The 14,855-nt window shown below is 37.6% G+C and overlaps 1 protein-coding gene across 3 annotated transcripts in view; it reads left to right on the forward strand.

Moving 5' to 3' along the window:
• The window catches only part of LOC131227118 (uncharacterized), a 68,467-nt gene that overhangs the window by 17,688 nt on the left and 35,924 nt on the right, over window positions 1-14,855 (forward strand). For all 3 annotated transcript variants that reach the window (XM_058222834.1, XM_058222836.1, XM_058222835.1), the window contains 4 exons: window positions 8,662-8,779; window positions 8,925-9,034; window positions 9,172-9,267; window positions 12,143-12,266. In XM_058222834.1, coding sequence (XP_058078817.1) covers window positions 8,662-8,779; window positions 8,925-9,034; window positions 9,172-9,267; window positions 12,143-12,266 — 448 coding nt within the window. The remainder of the gene's footprint in view (window positions 1-8,661; window positions 8,780-8,924; window positions 9,035-9,171; window positions 9,268-12,142; window positions 12,267-14,855) is intronic.

The raw sequence follows: 14,855 nt of genomic DNA on the forward strand, positions 1-14,855 counted from the left end.
GGCTTGATACCAAAAATGAGAGGAATATAAATCTCAGGTGGACCACACCACAGGAAAACAATACTGATTAGATATCCACCATTAAAATTCTCCTAAGGCCCAATGTACTGTTTATTTGACATCCAATCTGTTGATTAGGTCATATAGACCTAGATGAATGGAAAAAACAAAGATCAGCTTGATCCAAAACTTTTATGGCCCCTAAAAAGTTTTTAATGGTCGACGTTCATTCAAACACTGTTTTCCTGTAATGTGGTCCACTTGAGATTGGGATATACCTCATTTTTGGTCTCATACCATAAAGTGATCTAGAAACATAGATGGATGGCATGGATGAAACACATACATCATGGTGGGGCCCACATAGCACCAACCATTGGCTGGTGGCAGGGGAGTAGCCAATCTGTTTCCGCGGATGTGGATTGGATACTGACAGGTTGAGTAGCGAGACTCACTACTGAAGTTACATCACCAAGGTACATGGGCCCCATCATGATGTATGATTTGTATCCACGCCGTCCATCCATTTGGAAATATAATTTTAGGTAAAGAGCCAAAGAATGAGTCAAATCCAAAGCTCCAGTGGACCTCACCACAGAAAATAGTGGGGAGAGTGACGCCCACCATTAAAAACTTAAATAGGCCAAAAAAGTTTTTGATTAAGCTAATATTTGTTTTTTCCCTTCTTTCATGTCTATGTTAACTTGTGAACGGGTTGGATTTCAAATAAAAATCACAGTGAGCCTTAGGAAGGTTTCAATGGTAGGCATCAATCTCCCCACTGTTTTTTGTGGTGGGGTCAACTACATATTTGGATCTGCCTCATTCTTTAACTCATGCTCTAAGATTAAATCTCCAAATAGATGGACGGTGTAGATAAAGCAACTACATAATAGTGGGCCCACATACATCATAGTGGGCCCATGGAACTTGATGATGTGACTTCGGTAGCGAATCTCGCTATTCAACCTGTCAATAGCTAATCCGCATCCAAGTAGGATGCGGATTTGTTGGTGTACCGCACAACGGCTATATAGCTATTGTATTGACGTCAGAAGTTCTGTGGGTCCCATCATGAGGTATGTGTTATATCCAAACCGTCCATCCATTTGGCGAGCTCGTATTAAAGCTCGAGACGAAAAATAAGTTGCAAAAAGCAGTTGGGCATTGAAGGTCTACCATTGAAACCCTTTTTGGGGTCACTGAAGTTTTGGATCAATATAAATTTTTTTTTCCCCCCTCTTCATACAGGTATTTGTGACCTTATGAACATATTGGATGGAAAATAAACTTAAATAGGCCACAAAAGTTTTGTATCAAGCTATATTTTAGGTGTTTTCACTTCATCCAATTGGGAAATAAATGGTTTGGATAGCATGTAAATATAAGGTGGGCCTTATTTGAAGGTTTTGTTGCTATTGGCGTTCAATCCTATACAACACATAGTGACTATCTTCCTGCTAAGAGGATTTGAGGGCCTTATGATGATATTTTAGTTTTTTATTAAGTATTTTAGTTTATTTGAATTAAGTATAATGATTTTATTTTCATTTAATAAAAAATAATTTCTTAATAATGTAAAACATTTCCAAACGAGAGATAGGGGCATATGTGTCAAATTAACATGTTTCAGACATTTAAGATGTTTGTTAACAAACAGTTTGTTTCAGATTCAGTACTTAATTTTCAGACTTCAGCCATAATTATCAAACAAGTTTTTTAACTTCAGATTTCAGATTCAAGCTTTAGATTTCAGATTCAGGCTTCAGATTTCAGATTCGGTCTTTAGACTTCAGATTTAACAAACGGGGCCCTAGTCTAGTGCTGAAGAGAGGCTATGGATATATTCCGTCTTCAGGTTGATTAGTTTTGTGGGAAGTCTCTTCAAGATTCTTGCCAATCACCTCATAGACGTAATGGATTTTGTGTTGTCTCAATTTCTATGGGCATCAACAATCTTCAGATTTTGAAATCCTTAATGCCAATGAATGTGTTGATTTGAGGGGAAGGAGCAGGAACCCAAGTTTCTTCGCAAGATGATACGGCAAAGATGCATAGTCATGTAGAGTGGTCCTTCCTTTCTTATCAGTCCAGGAGAATGAACTTTAGCAATAAATGAATGAAGTCGCCTGAGGATTGTATCTTGTCTACACACATCTTTACCCTGTTTAATGAATCTTCTTCAGGCTTCTTTGAAAGCTAAAGGGGTCCCTGATAAAGATATCCCATCTCCTTGTTTTTTTTTTTTTGAAGATGGTTTATAAAAAGGCCAAAAGAAAACAAGAAATAGAAAACACAACTATACGAAAACAGATAGAAAAGCAGGAAAACAAAAGAAAAAAGGAAAAGAACAAAAAGAAAGGCCTAAATGACTATACAACTCAACCGGGTCAAAGGCCCAACAGACACTAGGGGGGTGGATCACTGCTGCCAGAAGAGCATAGGCCAGTAGACCATTCCACAATATCTCTGAAGATCAAGGCAATGATTTGAGTTGAAGGGGAAGAGGAGTTCTAGAAACAACCACAGTTCCTCTTCCTCAAAGTAGCCAGAAAACTGTCAGAATGGAGAGCTGCTGGATTTTGTGATTGTGGCTAAAAGCCTTACGAAGTTCATTTAGAGTGTGGTGGATAGGGGACTTCTCAATTGCTTTTGAGTTGGCAAGTCTTAGATAGCTATCTTTCACCTTCATTTTAAGGATGAAACAATCATTTTCTATGATGAGGATCCTTCTCAAGCTTACATCATCAACGGAAACCTTCAGGCTTTTGAAGTGGTTGTGGGTGTTCAGATCTAATTGTCCAAGAGTGTTATTACCAACATTTACAGATCTAAATGTGGTGGATGACATGTTTAGGGTGCTTGTGTCTAAGGCCGTGAGCAGACCTCTCTTCCTTCAAAATACTTGAGGCTTTTGCTTGGGTCAAATCCATGTGCATTATCTACTTGGGATCCAGTGGTTTAAAGGTTCAAAAAGCAGCTTTCAATGGTGGGTCTTTTGCTAGGGTGGGGGTGGGTGGTGAAGGGGGCATGATATTACACATTAAATTTGCACTTGCCAATCTCACAATGCATGAGTTTTTTCTCTGTAAAATCCCAAGAAGGGTCGCTAAGATGCTCAAGATCAATGTTGTCGTATGCGACCACATGAGCGATTATGTGACGGCATATACCATTTTGGGTCCTTGAACTGCATATGCCACAGTGGCATATGCGGTTTTGGGGCCATTGGGGCTTATGTGTTTGCATAAGCCATGTTCATCAGTTCATGCGGTTTTGCCATCGCATACTCTCTGTTTCTATTTTCTTCTTTTCTTAATTTTCTTTCACTTTTAGCCTATAAATTAGCACTCCCCCTCCATTTTCAACGCCCTAAAGCCTCTTAAACACGCACACGCACGCACGCACACACACACACACACTCTCTCTCTCTCTCTCACTCTAATACTCTTATTCTCTCTTGACTCTCTTACTCTCTCATTACTCTAATACTCTCATATTCTTATTCTCTCTATCCTACTCTCTCTTTACTCTATTACTCATATTCTCTCTTAAGCTTAACTCTCATACTCTCTCTTACTACTATAATACTCTCACCACTCTCATTCTCACATTTTTTAGTATATGCAATTATGCATTCATTTGAGCAGTCGTAATCAATCTAGTTCTAGGGAGATTTTCATTATAGATACCCTACACAACTAACAACTGACAACTACTCAAATGTGAGTAGTCTAATGCATTCATTTGAGTAGTTGTTAGTTGAATTCATTTGAGTATATGCAATGATGCATTGATTTTTTCACATCATTTTCATTTGAATAGTCTAATAGATGTAATAAATTTAATGAAACTTTAATGAAGTTGGTTATAAAACTATAAAAACAAGTCCCTACACTTATAGCATTTTACATATTTTTTTTTTTTCCTAATTTTTCATAAATTCACCATTTTTCTTGATTTTTCTGATTTTTAAATTTTTCAAAGAAAAAAGGGGCTACTTGATTGCATATGCGCACATCACCTTGCTGTTGCATGCGATTCGAAAACATTGCTCAAGATGATTCAACAAAACTTTCTTTGGGAGGGATGAGAGATGATAAACTTTTTTTTTTTTTTTTTGACGACTATATGGGTGGCCATAAATTTCATCTTATGAAATGGGAAGAAGTTTAATAGTCAAATAGGGTAGTGGAATTGTAAGAATTAGAGATAGAAATTGGGCTTTGTTCTCAAAGTGGTGGTGATTCAGCTGCGAAAGTGATGTGATTTGGAGGAATATTATGGCTAGCTAATATGGTAAAGAGATAGGGATGGATGCCTGGTGGGGTTAGGAGCAGAAGTGAGCGACATCTCATCCTTTACTGACCCATCAAGAGATGTGGGGATTATTTCACTGAAGGAATGAGATTTCAAGTTGGTAATGGAGCTAGAATAGATTTTAGGAACACATGATTGGAAGTTCTTTCCTAGCACGTAGATTCCTGCATCTATTTTCACTTTCAGTTAGAAATGACCCTGTCAAGAACTGGTTTTATATCATGGGTAGAGAAGTGTGGAATTTGGAATTTAATGGAACCTCTTGCATTTTGAATTTGTTATGCTATATCATATTTGTTCAGTATGCTTGAAGATGGTTTTGCACAATCCTTCTATCAAGGTGCCACTCATGCTTCGAACTCGTTCTCCACAATACTTGCTAACATGTTAAATAGATGTTCCCCCATCTTGCTTTGTCCCCCATCTTGCATGCGATCTGTTGCCACTTAGCTTCACGCTTCTTGCAACTATAGACTTGCCTTCTAGTAAACGAGAGGGATATCAGAATAGGTGCTGCTTTGTCCCTTGGGACTTCTTTAGGTCCCTTGCCATGGGAAATTAGTTTGAGCTGCCTTTTGCTGAAGTTGGGGTACTCCTGGCTGAAGTCTTCTTCTATTGGAAGGCTACTTTTAATAGAATAATCACTTTTGACAATTTTGAGGAATGGAATCAGGTTCTCCCTAGCATTTGCTTCTTTGTTTGAAAGACAAGGGGATGATGGGCCATCTCATCTTGCATTGTGAGTTTTAAAGTTGGTATTCATTCTTCTTCCAAAATCTTGAGATTTCGTGGGTGCATCCAAAATTGATTGGTGCATTATGCTCTGCTTGGTCTTTTAACCAGTTTAGAACAAATGGGAAAGTGTTATGGAGAATGCTCCTGCATGCGACCATGTGGGGTATTTGAAAAGAGCAAGATGGCAGAATGTTTGAGTTGCTCTTCCATGGATTTGCATCAAAGATATATTTGTCTAATTTGGTGAGTTGCAACCTTCTTAGTGATGAGTTTAAAGGCGTTTTTGTAGTGGACCAATCCAAAACTAGGACTAATTCAAGGAAATTAAGCCCCTGGAAAAGCAAGTTGCTTTCTATTGGGGAAGGCTAACCTTAATATCTTTCAAACTTCCCCCTGTTATTTATTCTTATTATCCGACCTGATATTACTTCAAACCTTCCCCTGTATTGCTTATCTTTATTTCTATGTCCTACGGTGGTTATTCATGGTATTGTTAAGCTCAGAAGAAACTTCTTACGGGAAGGAGGGGTTTCGATAATTCAATTCCATCTCCTTAATTGGTTTGAGGTCTGCCGACCTTACGATGAGGGGGGTGCAGGGATTAGAAGCTTTGTGATCGTTAATTTGCCCTGTTGGGTAAATGAGAGTGGCAGTTTGGGGTGGAGGAGTATAATTTGTGGAGGAATATCATTGTTGCTAAGTATGGTTTATCCCTCATGGGTTGGTGGATTAAAGATTCCTCCCTTTATTGTGTCTCATTTTTCGTGGAAAGCTATAGCCAGAGCTGCCCTTGTTGTGTTTGAGCATATTAGCTTTGCTATTGGTAATGGGTCTAGAGTTAGGTTTTGGGAAGATGTCTGGTGTGGGGATTTCTCGCTTCGGGCACCTTTCCTGGGCCTATCTAATTTGTGTCGAGGGCTAACATTTCTGTGGCTAGCCCCTTTTTAAGCTAGGGTTTTGGGCCTCGCCTTGTTGTAGACTCTGAATTAGATGACTTGCTTTGCCTGTTGTCTTGTTTGCAGAATTTGTTCCTCTCTTCGAATGATGCTGATTCCCTTGTTTGGCGTTATGAGAAGTTTAGTAGATTCTCTGTACCAACGCCTCTCCTAGTTTGAGCATGTCGGGGATTGTTTACATACCACACGTGTGGTCCTATGGGCTCCTAAGGTAGCTGTGTTCGCTTGGCCTGCGGGGCGGAATATGATCTTGATTGTCGACTCAACCTCCAAAAGAAATACGGTGCTTCCTATTGTTTGTCTGCTATGTCTGGGGATGGAGTCGATGGATCACCTATTCATTCATTGCTCTTTCTCGAGGATTACTTGGTCTGGCATCCTCAGATATGTAGACGTCTCTTTATATGATGCCTCGCTCGATTGACATTTTGTTTAGGAAATCGCATGGGGGAGGAGGGGGTTCCTTTGGGGTCCACAAATGGAGGCTTGCATTGTTGGCTAGCGTGTGGTTGATTTGGCTTGAGAGGAATAATTGGGTCTTTCAGAATCTTAATAGGTCAACGATGGTTGTTCATAACCAGGCCCTTCAGTTTCTGTTTGATTGGTTGCCCTAAGGCCTTGAGCTCTTTTCAGGCAGGGCTTGTGGGTGGGGTTGTATTTTCTTTTCTTTTGTTATTTTTCACTTTGCGTGTTTTTTTTTTGTTTTTGTTTTTGTTTTTGTTTTTGTTTTTGTTGTCGTCTTCTTTTGCTTTTGGCATGAATAATATTGCTTCATCTTTCAATTAATAAAAAAATCTGGAACCCCCCCCCCCCCCCCCAAAAGAAAAAAGGTCGTTTGGAAGCTGCTCCTATCAACTGGTGGAAGTTAATTGTTGATGCTGCTCTCTAGGCAACTAAGGGGATTTGACCATCGTCAAGGTGGTTTACAAAGTGCCTTGCCTTGGGCCTCTGGTAGGTCGAGTTGTGTCCCATGGAGGTGGTCTTTCATGAGTAACGAGATCAAGTTAGGACCTACTACTTGACCTATCTACTTTAGGTCTGCCTCTAGGAAAGCTGATTCTATGGCTTCAGGCAACAAGAGTTTGTAAGCCATATCTTGTAATGGAAGACGCTTATCTATTGCCTTTAATGAATTCCTGTTTCTCCTTTTTCCTCGAATAACATCATTTCTTGTCAATTGAAAAAGAAAAAAAGATAAAGGGCATGAAGGATTGCCTAACAAACAAAGGTTTCTAAAGCTTCCAATTAGGTAGGGAATCCACGAGATCATTAGCTTCTTTTGGCAAACAGGTAGACTCTTGTTTCAACTTTCACCACCGGAGGAACCTTGTTGCACCTGGATTGAACATTATGCAATACACTCAGCCATATATCTATAAGTGCATTTGTGGAGAGACACACATGCATCATTACCCTAGTCATTTTAGCCTTATCCCATCTTTTGAATATTTTTGGTCGATATTCCTGTATGAGGACCTATCTGCAATAAGTAAACAACCCTCACATCCCTTCTCACCATCTTAATCCATTTCTGATTTACACTTTCCTCTCGTTCTTTTAGCCTGACTTGTAAATTTGATCCCCTAATATTTGAGCAATTTTGTGCACCTCCTTAAGTCTTGGAAGTAGTTATCAGGATTCTTCTTTTCCATTCATCTAGAGTGTATGTGTGTTTTTGCCTAGAAGTTTTGTTGAAATGACTAGTTAACCCAACCATTCCTATTTCACTTTCTATCTTACACACTTATATAGGTATATCATGTGTTCCCACCCCCTTTCCTTTGCTCATGCTTGTTAAGGTCACCTTCACTTCCCTTGCTCAAATTCCATGATAATTCACATCCTCTCCCAAACCTCTAGGGCCTGAGTTGAGTCATATCTCCATGGACACATCTTTGTTTCACACCCTCTGCAAACAGTCTCTCTCCCTTTTTCTTCGCCTAGACCCTTCGATTCTTGGCCTTGTTGCATATAATCTGGTTGATGTCCACTCTGAAATGATCATGCATAATTGGTGGTGGTTTCCAAATTGTCGGAGTTTTTAAGAATTCATGGAGGTTTAGAGTTGGGAATTTTTCAGTAAAGTTCATGACCTCCAAAAACTGGGGAAACTTTCATTGACAAGGGATCTGTTTAAAACATTCTTAATATGTTCAGTGTATTTATCTTCTCTATTGTGTGAGTGCAGCTGCTAGTCTTTATACAGTTCAATGCTTGAAACTCATCTGTCACTATGTGCAAAGATTGCTTAAGCTGCTGTTTATCAAGCAACTTTCTGACATTCTATATTATCGTTGGCCTTATATAGTTTGACAAGCATGCTATACAGTAACTGCGGGTTCATGCATGTGAAATATCTTTGATCCTGTATGTGAGGGATTTTTTTTTTTTGAAGAATCCATTATTGGTTGTGGACTCTATCCAGTCACACTGTTTCTTCTCTATGTGAAGGATTTTTTTAAAATCCATAATTGGTTGTGGAATATATCCAGTTACACTGTTTCTTCTGTTACCGAAGTTCATATATATATATTTGTGTGTGTGTGTGTATGCATGCATGCATGCTGACATATAAGTAGATTATGACCAGATACATCTTCCACTAAACTTTGTCCCTGCTAATATGTTTCTTGACCATTGAATTTTTCAGCCTAATCCGGGATTGCCTTCGACACATCATCGGAGAGTTGCATGCCATTTCAGGGATCAGTCGCTCTTTCAAATTTTCCAAATATCTTTAACATCACTACGCCAGCTTAAGAGTGATGGTAATCTGCAATGTTGTGCTCTGAATAAAATATTTCTGGCTTATTGATATAATGATGCCAGAGCCTTCGTTACTTTTGCATCATTTTGATGGTCTCATTTTTTCTGTTTGTTGGGATTCTGTTCTATCGTTCGAGCCATATGCAGTCGTCAACAGGTTGCAGGAATTAGCACTTTCTCTTTCACTGAAGTGTTTATCTTTCGATTTTGTTGGGACATCATTAGATGAAAGTTCAGATGAATTTGGTACTGTGCAGGTAAACCAGTCTCTTAAAACCATAAATACATTTTTTTGGATGGAAGTGTTCTTTTCGCAATGATAGCTTGGGTTGCAGTAGAGATTTTGCTCTAATGAGTAGTTGAAATAAAATATTTATTCTTGGTCATCTCACAGATCCCATCTTCTTGGAAATCAGTCTTGGAAGATCCTTCAACTTTGCAGATCTTTTTTGATTATTATGCAATCACTAATCCCCCACTCTCAAAGGAGGTTAGCAAATGAGAAGCTCAATGTTTCCTTTTTTAACTATTTGATTTTTGTCAAACTGTCAAGGAAGTTGCTCTTTTCCACATTCATTCTTTCTCATGCAATTCTGGCAAGCAAATCTTCATTTTGTACTTTTGCTTTAAGCATAATGGGTTTTAGCTCTTTCACAATTGGAACCACAATCTTCTTGATTAGTTATTTAAGGATAGAAATTGTGGTTATATGAGTATGTTATTTTGTTTGGAGATACTTCAAGTTGATTATCCTATCACCATTTTTTTTTTTTTTTTTCACATGATCACCCTTTGAAGTCTGCCTTCCGAAATATTGCATATCAAAATTCAGCATACCTATGGCATAACAATTTGCCAGGAAACTGTGGTGGCTGATTGATATGCACTGAACAAGGTTTTGAATAACGGTGTCGCTGGGTGCATTGGCTGGGTAAAAAAATGATACATTATGGGTCATATATCAGACAATACTGGTCCATACTGGCTGAAAGTTTTTCGCATAAAAATATTGAAAAACACTGTAAAAATAGGAAAATGTTTAATATCAGAATCTATCTTTTTTAATTTTTATTTTGTGTTTTTAACATCCATTGCAATGGTGTATCAGACCATTTTTTGATAAGAATGCTGTTGTTGGTTTGACTTGCTGAAAGTCAAATAAAAATCTTAAAAAACGGAACATGGGAAAAAAAGAGAGTAAAACATCAGAATCTATCGTTTTTGCATTTTTTTACCATGCATCCAATGATGTATCATGCCATTATTTGATAAGAATGCTGTCTATCAGCTTTGCCTGCTGAAAGTCAACCAAATAGATCATAGTTGAACACAAATCAAGCATGATTTGGTGGACTAGGGTCCATTACACATGAATACAACCAAAGAACATTGAAAAATGAAAATAAGTGATGTTTTACCCATTCTTCCTATATTTCTGGTCCATTCCTCTTTGATTAGTCAAATCACTAAAATCTTATGTTTTGACCCTCAAAATAAGCTTAGATGTAGTCTAAAATTAGTTTCCAAGCTTCCTTCATGGTTGACATGAAGAAAGAAGTGGAAAAAAAAAAGAGAATCTGAAAATTAAAAAAAAAAAAAATCAAAATGAGGCCTTAATGGCTGCATCAGCCCATGTCTGCCGGAACAAGAACAACCTTGTATTGGTGCTGATACGGACGGGTGATACGACCTTTTTTTTTAATTTTTGTTTTTGTTTTTTCATATTCATAATAGATTGGTTCTTCCCCTTCAACGCGTAATGGGGGTGACTAATACCATTAAGCAATGGTCGATATGGACGAAATGTCATTACTTAGCGGATATTCAAAGGCATGGCATTGAACTAGAGCGCCCACCCACCCCTGCCACCACGATCATAACCTATGTCCCAGCTATTTGGGGTCAGCTGCTTAAAATGTTCTGATTCACCAGTCATGTTTAAATAGGAATTTTCATAATTTGTGGTAGATTCCTATCTCCACCCAGTGTTCATAATATTGGCAATATTATTGGTATTGTGAAGTCGGCAATGGAGAAATTGTTGGAAGTTAATTTTTTATATATTTAAATATCACCTATATTTCGTGATATTATTGGCATGCCAATCTTTTGAGAATGATCCTGTATAAAAGTTTGTTAGTATTGATGATAGCATCAATGATATCCCCAATACCAGTGATATTATTCTCAATATCAGGGAAACATCCGTAAATAGGTAAAAATTGATAGAAAAATTGATTTTTTTTCAAAAACCTTTTTTTTTTTTTTGGAATTTTGTTCTTTAGTTGATTTTGATCACTCATGTTTTTTATTGAATTAAAGTTTGGATTTGGGGAGAAATCTCAACTCAAAACGAAGGTGAGCCGGAACTCAAAGGTGTTGAAAAATCTATAGAAACTTCATTCCCCCCCCAAATGTCGGCATAGATTTAATGGAAATCCATGTTTATGCATGATTCTCATGCATTGACATGGATTTGTTGTGAATAAATTAACATTTAGGTGAGGAATGGGGGAAATTGGTGAAATCCTAATTTTCCATTTTTTTTAATTGGAAAATGTTTTTCACTGTTAATTAATGTAGAAATTTTGTTATATGAATGGGTGTTGGCCCATCTATCGATTCACTACAAATTCTATAGATTTGATTTATATTGATTTTTTCGACAACACATGGTTAGGCTCCTATAAAATGGAAACTTTTTATGTATGGTTGTTCTTTGCAATGTTTTGATTCCTGCACGTGTAAATGTGTATCTTTTAACATCTTTTGAATTTTCACTGAAAAATTCCACCTTTTTCCTGTTATTTTTCTGTGTATAATCGATGATATCGGTGATACTACGACATATTTCTGTATCCTCAGTTTTTGATTCATATAATGAATAATATGATACCAATATTCTGAACACTGCATCCACCTCAATGACAAAGGAAGTTGGGCCAAAAAAAGAAAAGAAAAGAAAAGAAAATAACATTTTTGCCACCCATCTCGGCACTTGCATAAGCCCCCTTTGTAGCATTAAGGAAGCATCTTATTCATCCACCTAAATTACAAAGAAAGTACCAAAAAACAGTCGATCATTGCTGTCTACTAATCCTTCTCAGATCTGAGCTAGCATCTCTGTCACATAAGTCCCCTTGGTAGCATTAAGAAGCTCCTCATGAATGTGCTAAATACTGTCAACTTGTAAACCTTCTACTATACTCTAATTCAAAACCCACCAAGCTACCTGTCTCAATACAAGTTCTTATTTGTTTCTTCAATCACGTCTAGAGAGAGGGAAGTACTTTATTTTGTTCAAACTCCTTGCTATTTCGGACCTGCTGTTTGATGATATAATTTTATTTGTTTCATATTTTCAGGCGTTGGAGTGTTTAGTGCGACTTGCTTCTGTAAGGCGGTCTTTGTTCACCAGTGATACTGAACGATCCAAATTTCTTGCCCATCTAATGACAGGAACAAAAGAGATTCTGCAAACAGGGCAAGGTGCGAATCTATTTTGATGATTTGAAGAATAATTCGCTGTTTCTTATTGCTTTCATTGTTTGTTTTTGGTTTTCTGAGTATTTCATAATTTGTTACTTACCATGATAATTTTGCTTTACTTTTTAAAATCACTCTTTAAACTTTTGGTAGTCAGCAACCTCTCGGACTAATTTTGTGATCTCCTCTTGATTATTGTGATACTTATTGTTCCGTATTGAGCTGTTTGCTTTTGGATGTATTAGTATATTATTGTTAATTGGTTGGTCTTCCTCTCAATGACCATGGGATTTTTTTTTTTTTTTTTTGACATAATAGAAAACTTTATGTTTTCTGTGGAAGTTTTGAAGGTTAATGGTAGGCAGTTTGCAATCTGGAAACCTCATTTAGAGCTTTTGACTTGTGATTTGTGACTTAGATGTACTTGCTTCGTCATTAGATAATTTGCTCATAGTATAACCTTCTGTGTTTTGTAATTATTTTCTTTAGCAGTATACCAAGTGCTTCTAGCTTTTTGGTAATATGCTCATAGGATGTGTAGCTGAAATGAGGATGTTGAGATGGATGAGTGGCAATAGAATTAGAAATGAATGCATTCAGGGGAAGTTATAAGTAGCACCAAAGGGTAATAAGATGAGGAAAAGTAGACTTAGATGGTTTGGTCATGTGCAATGGAGACCAAGAACCGCAACGGTTAGGAGTGAGTTGGTATGAGTTGAGGTCTAGGGAAGGCCCAAAAGGACGTGGATGGAGATAGTAAGAAAAGTTTCAATGACCTATGGTTTAATTGAAGGTCTAGCCCTTGATAGGGTGGAATGGCGGAACAAGATTCATTTAGCAGATCCCAATTAATTGGGACAAGGCTTAGATGATGACGATGAAAAGTGATTTCAGATCTATTTCATAATGAGCAATTTATGTGGTAGAAGAGAGAGAGAGAGTGTGTTGGTTATCATGTCGACAATCAACTCATATCGAGTCATAATGAGCTTAATTGTATGAAGGTAGCTTGGAGGGCAGAAAGTTTCCATGGTTTTCTTCACACGTCTTCTGCTTAAAAGGCTGTATATGGATAGTCTTTGATGCATTGTAGAGATGTTCTGCTCCTTAAAGATCTAGTCTTGAAATCAGCTGTACATTATGAATATAATTCAGAAAGGAGAAGATGTAGTAAGTTGTTCAAGATGACACTTGGTGGGGGTTTGTTATCAAAGCAGTCTTCTGAGTTTGGACTTTGAAGGGAAAAGCAAATTTTGTTTGCAAAAGTCAACATCGTTTGTTGTCTCGCATTGGATAAGGAGAGGATTTCTTTTCACCTTATAAATAGTTGGGGTTTCCATCTTGAGCCCTTTTAAGAGAAATCTCTCCATGCTTGATCCTTGGGTGAGGTTGCCGGAAAAAAATTTACTTGCATGTGTTGCCGCGAAAAGTCTGGTCGGTCTATGTTGGGTTGTGCCATGATGTGGTGTGTTCTGGTCATTGCTTGATTTCATGTTCCAAATATTTTATTTTTATGAAGTTAATTTCTTTTTTCTAGCTGATCTAGATTTCATGTTCCAAATAATTTATTTTTATGAATTTAATTTCTTTTTCTAGCTGATTTTAACTGTTGCAAATCTGGTTTATTCCTCAACTTTGAATGTTTTTTCATCACATATTTTACTGTTTTAAGCCATGGTAAAGGCCTTGGTGGGCCTATAAATTGGGTTGCTATGATCACCTAAAAATAGTTGTTCTCTCCATTCAATCTTTTAGTCTCCTCTTCCGTGTTTTGAGAAAACAGCCCATATCAGTGTCTGTAGATCGAACTAGAAGTGGTAGACATGGACCATGGAATCCTGGGGCAATCCACTCTTAACCAACGCACCAAGATTGGGGTGGAAAATGTCAAGCAGTCAATTAAATCATGGCTTTGCTGAATAGCCCGCAACTTCAGAGCAGACCGGAGTCCGACACTTTTTTCCTTTAGCAGTAGTGGAACACTTCTCTGGTCTTAATTGGTTTGTGAGATCTGTTCCTTCTTACTTTTCTTTCATGTGAAGGCCATGTGGATCAGCTTTGGAATATTGTGGAGATGGGAGCTCAAAGCCTCACCCCTTCTAAGATCTATTATCGAAATGAGCTTCATGTTATGATAAAGTTTGTAATCATGTGTATTTTAACGTCTCCTTAGGTTTCACTGAAAAATTGCACCACTTTCCTAATGTTTCTCTTAGATAGTGATGCGTTTTCCTTTATTTGTGAATCTGTGATATCATCGACGATATTGGGGTGCGAAACAAATCACAATAATGATATGTTAAATACTGATTTTGCACTCCAGTAGCTGTTCCTACCATTATATTTTGCACTTTGGAGCTGGATATAGAACTGGAATTTGTGGGATTGGCATCTTTTTTTTTTTTTTTTTTTTTTGTCGTTTTTGTGAATGGATTGCTCAAATGCTTCTTCCGTGGCTCAAGGGGATCCCCCTATCAACGTTTCTTTTGTTGTGGTTATTGAAGCTCTAGCAGAATGTTGGATAAGTCGGGAGAAGAGTTTATAAAGGCTTCATAATGGAAAATTGTATTCTGAATTTACCCATCTTCAATA

This window comes from Magnolia sinica, chromosome 15 (genome assembly GCF_029962835.1).
Source record: "Magnolia sinica isolate HGM2019 chromosome 15, MsV1, whole genome shotgun sequence".
Classification (NCBI taxonomy): domain Eukaryota; kingdom Viridiplantae; phylum Streptophyta; class Magnoliopsida; order Magnoliales; family Magnoliaceae; genus Magnolia; species Magnolia sinica.